The 8,506-nt window shown below is 41.6% G+C and overlaps 1 protein-coding gene across 1 annotated transcript; it reads right to left on the bottom strand.

The window, feature by feature from the left end:
• Positions 1–4,008: 4,008 nt before the first annotated feature.
• On the bottom strand, positions 4,009–6,093 carry kcns3b (potassium voltage-gated channel, delayed-rectifier, subfamily S, member 3b). The gene is made up of 2 exons (XM_005731060.1): positions 5,981–6,093; positions 4,009–5,509 (listed from the first exon to the last, which is right to left on the bottom strand). Exon 2 carries the CDS (start codon positions 5,503–5,505, stop codon positions 4,009–4,011), a length of 1,497 nt encoding a protein of 498 aa, XP_005731117.1. The 5' UTR covers positions 5,506–5,509; positions 5,981–6,093.
• Between the last annotated feature and the right edge of the window lie 2,413 nt (positions 6,094–8,506).

The raw sequence follows: 8,506 nt of genomic DNA, 5'->3' as shown, positions 1-8,506 counted from the left end.
GTATTGATTTATTTGATTCCATGAGAAAAACAGATCACCATAGATTGTTCCTGTAAATGGTAAATGGACTGCTTCTTCTGTAGTTTTTTTGTACCCTGCTTGATCACTTAAAGGACTCTATGCAACATGTCTTATTCACCCACTTACACACACATATTCATACAAGCACTTTCCCCCTATGCCTAAGTGCTTTCTATCTAACATTCACACGCATTCACGCAATGTAATGAAAGCATTGGGTTCAGTATCTTGCCCAAGAATACTTTGGCACAGCGACTAGAGCACGCAGGGATCGAATCACAGCCGAAGATTAACTAACAAAACAGACAGAGTGAGAGCCGCAAGTTTCAGAAATGAGGGCTCATATTCTAACCAACCCCCCCCACCCCCCCACCCCACCCCAAACAAACCTTTTAACAGGCTAAAAAATATGTTTTGCGTTGTCAGCCTATAGCTCTGTCCATTTTTAAAGTGCTCATCATCATATATCATAAAGCCACTAATGAACATCAACTTCAACTCTAATGTTCAGCACGCCATCATATGTCAATCAATGGTTCTCCTTACTCCCAGTGCTAGTAGTTTCACCAGCTCACCTCACAGTATAGGCAGCATAAACGACCACCAACCAACAGGCTAAAATGACCCATTTGTAGCTTCTAAGCATGTACTATAGTCATAACACTAACATCTAATTTATATCCACAAAATTTGAAATATGCACGACGTATTATCATCACGTTGCTGAGCAACCACCTAACAATGGCCAGAAGAGTTCAACTGCTCTGATTGCAGAAAGACTTCCACTTGTATAGACGTCTGCAGCTCTCTTGCTCTGTGATATAACTTTACAGGCTCAGTCGCTACCTTCAGGTCATACTGAATAAACCATGATGTTCATTTTGTAAATCATGACGAGTCAGAAAGGAGGAATAGCCAGGGTTAGCGCTCATTAATCCATCCTTTGGTTTCAAAACATCTAAAGCACTCAGGTCAGGGCTTCATGACAGGTCTGCACTAACCGATGGCTGATATATCCACCTTATACTAAGTCTGTCGGTCAGTTGTTTTGTCTGTCATTGCTATAAGTTGCTGAATTTCATTGAAATTTCTCATTACCACATTGCTGCCACTCTGTTTACACCCTTCATATATAGTTAGCTGACATCCAACTATATATATGAAACCTATTATTACTACTGTAGTTAACTAAGGCACTTTTAACAAATTTTCATTTTTGGCTTATTGAGGATAAAATGCTTTCTGCTACACAATCAGTAGCAATCCAGTAGATCAGAATCCCTCTGAATCCCACCTGAAAATCACCCGATGTCACCCCATGAAAGGCTTCATTTTTCAGCTTATAAACAATTAATTCCAGTTGATCTCACCACACAGAAGTTTTGAGGTATCCATCATTTTTACCAGCACATGCAATTTTCTCCTCCAGTAGAAGCCATGACTCCACTGCACTCTGTCTCTATAACTGTTCATCTTTACTGTGTTGACCTTTGAGGAAAGGAGTCCAAATAGTAATACAGAAGTATAAAGGTCTGCATAAAAAAAATGGAAGCATCTGCAAACAGTTATGAGACAGGTGCTGAATAATAAACTGTTTGGCTTCTGGCAGCCGGTTCTTTCTTGTGAAACTTTCTGGCATCCAGGCATTTACACTAAAATAAAAAACTGTAATATTTGAATTATTTGAGGACTGGAAATGGAAATGCTTGCAGGAATATGTGCAACGTAAGAGCAACATCAACTAAACATTTGAACCTAGGTGCAACTGTTGTCATGCTACAGTGCGAACTTAATAAATAGATAAGAGACACCACCTGCTATGGGAAATGGGCTATATAGGAAGCCTATACAAGATATTGAAATCCACTTCCCTCTTCAAAACCAAAGCCCAAGAAGCCACAGGGCTGTGAGTAATGGTGAGGAACAGATATCTGTGCAGTTATCTGTTGCCAACTGTGTTGCATTGTCAGCTGAATGTCCTGGGGCAGATTTCTTAACACATACAGAGATATACATGCTCACACATACATTGAATAAAGATTACAGATTTGGTTTTCAATTAAATATTGTCCTCACCGACTAAGTGTAAAGACATATATGAGTGTGTACAGGTTTTTCAGTCGTATAAAAAGTCTCTTTTACAAAAACTTTTAGGGTTCTTTTGATGTTCATTTTTATCTGCATCAAGAAGTCATAAGAAATTGTATCGTGGCCGAATAACGGAACCTCGACTTTAGTATTTTACTCTGTTGAGAGGTGTTGTGCCTTATTATTATCACTGCGCAATATTCACAGCAATCTACATTTCAGAAAAGCAGCACTACCATTTTATTGTAACCATTATTCTAACAGTGCCTCAAATGTATGAGATCGTTACTTCCTTTCATTTTGTTGCAGCGGATGCTTCGGGGCTTTAACGTGAATGATGTCTAACTGTGACCTCTCAGTGAAGGGCGTGAGGTGCGAGCAGTTCAAACAAGAATTGAACGGAGAGCAGAAATCGTCCAATATTTCCCTTTATTCATGTGGTGACTCCTCACATGGTTTTTTTTGTTTGTTTTTTAGAAAGATATCCTGACAAATACGGACAGTCGTGCCTATGGAAGGATGCACACTGCATGCATGCCTGCAAAATCACTGTCACGTACTGTATGCCATCAACTGTGCTCTTCACTTGTGCATGTAAATTTATTGATAATCAGTAGGTGTCTGTGCCAGTTCTGTCATTACAATAAAATGCAACTGACAAAGGCAATAAACCCAAAGTGTGGAATAAGCAATATGCTAATCTGGTTACTGAGCACACCTGATACACGAAACCAAGTGATCGAAACTCATTTGTTACTTCTAAGGAATAATCAGACGGTAATGGCGTTTATCTGTTCAGGTTAAGCCTCAGTTAGTCTGTGTGTTTGAACAGAAACCGGCTTCTCGTGCAGCCTTTTAAGGTGCTTTTAAATGTTTTTTCCTCAACCGCCATCAAATTCATGTTTGAATTGTTTCCGTTCAGCTGCATGAGCACCTTTAGACGCCTGCAGAGAAAAGTTTGGTAGGGCAGCGTCCATCCAAGCAGAAATTATAACAGGGGACAGGAGATCAATACATTCAGGGAGAGATAAGGCTGAAGAATACCACAAAAAAGAAGGTTTCTTTGCATTTTCAAAGTGTTGCACTCCTCAAAAATTAAATTCGACACATTGATTACCTGATGTGAGTTTAAACTCGCGAGAAGAAAAAAATGCAAACGCCTGAATCTTAAGCTTATCTGAACAGGCACAAATGAGCAGCACCTGTCTTGTGAGTTTTATTTCATGTCCACATGAGTTCCCCTTTCACCGAGATGCCAGAACTGTCCAAAACGAACAAAAACGAAATAAAAACCCGGCACATCAGCGACTTCCACGGTGCTCTGAGAGGAATGTGACACCTCTCTTCATCAATTTTTGTGCCTAATTCTACTATTTTTATTACTCTCTTTCAAAATGCACTTATTTTTGGTCATGCAGCCAAAGTTGAGATCTATAACGCCATTTTTAAACATCAAACTGTGCTGTTGTCATCCTAGACTTTTGCATTTGGAAAACTCTCTGTCTGAACTTTTCAGCAAGCAGGAAATCAATAAAGGACATTACTTTGAAAAACATTAACATTATGGCCTCCTACATGCATCATTGCAGTTTTCTCAAGCAGAAAATGGGCTTTCAAACCTCTGAGCAAGGTTCAGATAATTCCCTTTAGATTTCCCGGTTTTAGCGACGCTGTATATTTCAGACACAGCTATTCCCCTGTAGACAGAGAGCGGGAGAGAGAGAGAAAGAGAGAGAGATAGAGGAGGGAAAAAACTTCATGGCCACAATATTTCTCTGTCAAATTGCAGGGGGAAGACAGTGCAGGAAGGCAGGGTCAGTGATGGAGCACTCTGCCCCGAGAGGCAGAGACTGACTCGCAGTCATAAAGGGAGTGATGCTCGGTGAAATGGCAGGAATCTCATTTGGCTGCTCCATTTTCACAAGCGTCATTATCGTACACCTCGATGTCCTGGAGACTGGAGGCGTCCGTATCGTCCCCTCCGCTGCTCCCACTGTTCCTAAAGGCGATGCTTCCTATAAAGGGGTACACGCTTCCCGTTAACAGTTCCCTGATGTTGTAATGAGGGAGTTCTGGGTCTTGTCTTTCGGGCTTGGTGATGCACTGTCCCTCCATGGCTTTGTTTCTTTGATAGTACTTTGAAAACTTGTTAAAGATGATGGTGATGGGAAGAGCCACCACTAGCAGGCCACAGATGATACACACGGTGGCCACAATCTTCCCCGCCACCGTCACGGGGCAGGTGTCCCCGTAGCCGACTGTGGTCATGGTGATTGTGGCCCACCACCAACCTGAAGGTATTGTCCCCAAATCGGTGTCCTCTTCCTTCTCTGCGAAGTAGATGAGGGCAGAAAAGATGGAGATTCCCACTGAGAGGAAGAGAAGGAGCAGGCCCACCTCCTGGTAGCTGTGGCGGACGGTGGCCCCCAGCGCTCGCAGTCCGATGGAGTGGCGAGCCAGTTTGAGGATTCTGAGAACCCGCATGAGGCGCAGAACCTGCACCACTTTCCCCACGTTTTCTATGTCCTCGTTCTCCTCTGCGCTATCCTCGTCGGCGGTCTCCAGAGCTAAAGTGGCATAAAACGGCAAAATCGAAGCGGCGTCGATTATGTTCAAGGGGTTTCCGAGAAACTTCCGTCGGGAGGGCGCGACAATTAACCTGATTATGAACTCTGCGGAGAAGCAGACGATGCAAACCGCCTCCAGTCTAGTGAGCACGGGGTCCTCGATGGGCCTGTCACTGTCATCCACACGCTGAAACTCTGGCATGCTGTGAACACACATGGCAACGATGGAGGTCAACACCACGCTGAGGGAAGCCACAGCAATGATCTTCGAGGCTCTCGAGTGACCCGGATCCTCCAGTCTGAGCCACATGTAGCTGCGAATTTCTGCACACCAGGCCCCTTTGAACTTGGCGAGGTCTTTATCGAGAGCAGAGAGCTCCTCAAACGAGGAGTCGAAGCTCGGCTCCTGCTGGTCTTCGCTCCTGATGTCCCAGTCTCTGTCCTCGATGTACTCCTTCCTCTCGTGGTACCAGTTGCTGCAGCAGGGGCTGAGGTGGAGCTCCTTGATACCCCAGTACTCAATCTCTTGACAGAAAGAAAAAACGCACAACTCCTCCATCATGTGGATTTGTCCCGTGTGGTAAAAGTTAAGCACGCACAGGAAAACCCGAGGATTCCTGTCAAAGTAGTACTCCTTCTCAGCCGGGCTGTAGTCGTCACACAGCTCCAGGATTGCCGCCTCGCTCTGGCAGCACAGCAGACGAGCCAAACGCGTGTGAGGAAAGCGGAGCACCATATCAGGATCCAGTTCATGCCGTACCCCTCCCACATTGAGGTGGACCTGGTCCTCCTCATCCCCTCGCCGGTGGAGGATTTGCCCATACCCCATGATCCTGAAAAGACATTTACAGTGAAGTCAGTTCATTCTAGCAGACTTTTTGTGTCTTTTTTTTATGACAACTAAAATGCCCACAAGGATTCCCCAGTGAAGACTAACTGTAACGTTTAAATGGATGGTTTCTATCAAGACACATTTGACTGCACTGTTTGTAGAATACATTAGTCTTCGGAAGGAGGGAGGGGGATCAATACAGCACACACAGGAAATGGCTTATACTGAGAGAGCAGAGAGGCATGAGGTGCTGTCACATGTACAGGATTACCACTAGAAAAATATCATTTTACAAACTGATTTCCAGCCCTCGTCTACATTTTTGTGTAGATATTTTTAAACAGTTGAATTCTAGACACTTAAGTGAAGCTGAGTTTTTCAAATTAAAGTTTTTTGTTTTTTTAAATTGGCTAATAAGGACCTGATAAGTCTGTTAATTATAGGGTCTTAATGCAAAGGTAGAAAAACATACCTGTATTTGGAGCGTTTCTTTCCATGAAAAAGAACTTTTATCCTGCCGTTTTGCTTTTCATCTTCTCCTGAAATGCCGCACAGAGCAGGTCAGCGAGGGAGTGTGGCGCCGCAGCTCCCCGGACGGGACAAGAAGAGCTGGAGGCGGGACAGAAGCACGGAGGCAGTTTGTTCCCTTTTCTAGGGAACAGGGAGGGGCGAGGGAGTAGAGAAGAGGGCAGCGAGAGACTGGGAACACCTCTTGAGAAATTTATAACGTATGTAACCTAGTCGCTTTATTTTAAAAGAGCCTCCAAAATTATTATGTTTCTGTCCTGGGCTATCACTTACTCACTCTTTAAATGTCACTTCAGATGTGCTCAATGTCCCTTACAAACCTCACTTGTTCTGTATTTGAGTGAAACAGCTGCAGTTGAACCAGCGCGGAGACAGCGCACTGGCTGCAGAGAGCGAAGTAACTAATAAATGGCATTTGAATCCACTTTGAGAAAGCGCTGCCGGGAGGCGAACTGCCAAACCAGACTCTAAAACGCTACTCATCAAACAGCTGCTGTTCAACGTTTATAAATCAGGTTTTATAACTTACCAAACTCCGTGTTTTTTATCCCCTCAAAGAAAGAAACCTCAGCATCTCCCACAACTTCTGTGTGCGATACGGAAGACCAAAACGGCCAAGGTTAAGAAGCACAAAAAATTTGACACAATAAATGCATATGCTATATTAAAAAAAAAATTTAAAATAAATTAATGCAGGCATTTAAAAAAAACTGATATCATTTATTTTGTTTGCTTTTATTGCTGGATTGTATAAGTATTTACTTAAGGTATGTTTGGGGTTTTTTTTTAAAAATTTAATTAATAATGTTTTAGTGGAGGAAAATAAATAATAAAATAAAATGAACTAAACAATAAATAGGGGGATTGATGAAAACCTAAATAATACAGAAATATGAAATTACTTCATGCTTTCTAAATTAACTATAATAATATTTTATGGTGCATTTGATGATAATTTGTCTGAAGTATCTTTGTTTGTTTTAATTTTTGCTTTTTAGCAGTGAAATCATAACCATAAAATCAGTTTCTTCACTTCCTAAAAGCACAGGGGATTTCCTGAGTGCTTCCTGCTCTTTAGGACTTAAAAATTCAATTTGCCATTTTAATATCTATCTGCTTTCTGAATAAATTTGTTTACAACAGTTCAGGGCTACAGAAGTTTATAGTTATTCTGCTCTTCTGTGGCGCAACCATCATGAACTCACAACCTGCACAAGGACAATCTTCTGACCTCAGTGGCACCTCTCAAGACCCCAACTTCATTTTGACTTTTTCTAATTGGTTTCAGAAAAAGTCCAAATGAATTTGTGACATTTTTGAATTTGCACCACTCATTTCAACTTCGGCGGGTTATTGGAAGATTGTATGAAAAATCTCACACCTTCATTTTTATTTTACTTTATTCACATAGACTTGCTCCCTCAACTGAAGAACGTCAAACCAGCAATTATTAGCAATAGTACAAAACACTGCTGCCTTTTTAAAATTCATTTCTGCTTTGGTTTTGTACTATAACTTTTAATTTTTAAATGCTGTTCAGAGTTTGGATGAATTCTCAGTATATAAGAAAACAAAACAAACACACATGCTTCATTTTATTAATTATTTACTTTACAACAGTTCATTTGGTTGGACAAGCATATTTGAATTTAATTCCAGTACAAGTGCCGTCAGCATTTTTGCAGCTCTGGTTAAAACTCACTTCCACCCACTCAACCTCATCAGGCTCCAACGAGATCCACCTGTGTGTGGCTGCAACCTCCCTCATCTTAGCCAAAGAGGTGCCTTTAGGTCCCCTACAAACTTCTTTAAAAACGGCAAAAACAGAGACGCTAAGATTACCACTTCCCCACCTCTTGTGCCATGGGTCACTCATTAGGATTGGGGTTTGTAGCTTTATTTTTCTAAGAACCTTTTTAGTCAAACTTTCAGATTTTTGTCTTTAACTGACTAATTTTTTTTTCAGGTGGTTCATTCTTTTGGTAGTTGTTATGAACACACAGGCTCAAAAGAGGCCCCCTTTAAGTAAGTTTTATTTATTTTATTTATAATTTTTCCTAAAAATGTCACTTAATCAAACTACTGCCTACTTACTCACGTCAATGTTTATTTCCAGATATCACCGCTCACTGTCTGGGGAATGTGATGCGTGTGGATGTTGGTGCACTTGGAGGAAATCTTATGAAAATTACTGCCGTCATGAGTAAGCTTTAAAAAAAAAAAAATTTTTTTTTTCTTTGGCTTCTTGCCTCTTAAAGCTTAATTTTTCCCACCTTTTTTTTTGTGTTCCTTATCCTCTCCTCAGATAACACTGCAATTCCTCTTACGCCAAGTTTAGCCTCGCAGTGTGGCATCAGTGTGAAGATTGATCTGCTGGGAAACGCCTTGATTTATGCCTCTCTTCAAAACTGTTTTGCTCACAATGTGGTAACGTAACAAAGATAAAGACAGAATTATTAGAGGTTGTTTG

Source organism: Pundamilia nyererei, unplaced genomic scaffold (genome assembly GCF_000239375.1).
Source record: "Pundamilia nyererei isolate P.nyererei 1_Seehausen unplaced genomic scaffold, PunNye1.0 scaffold00041, whole genome shotgun sequence".
Lineage (NCBI taxonomy): Eukaryota > Metazoa > Chordata > Actinopteri > Cichliformes > Cichlidae > Pundamilia > Pundamilia nyererei.
Note: the sequence above shows the minus strand (reverse complement) of the source record. Positions and strands in the feature narration are given on the sequence as shown.

Excerpts from the sequence above, each read along its gene's own strand:
- kcns3b (XM_005731060.1), bottom strand. The coding sequence starts at position 5,505 with ATGGGGTATGGGCAAATCCTCCACCGGCGAGGGGATGAGGAGGACCAG.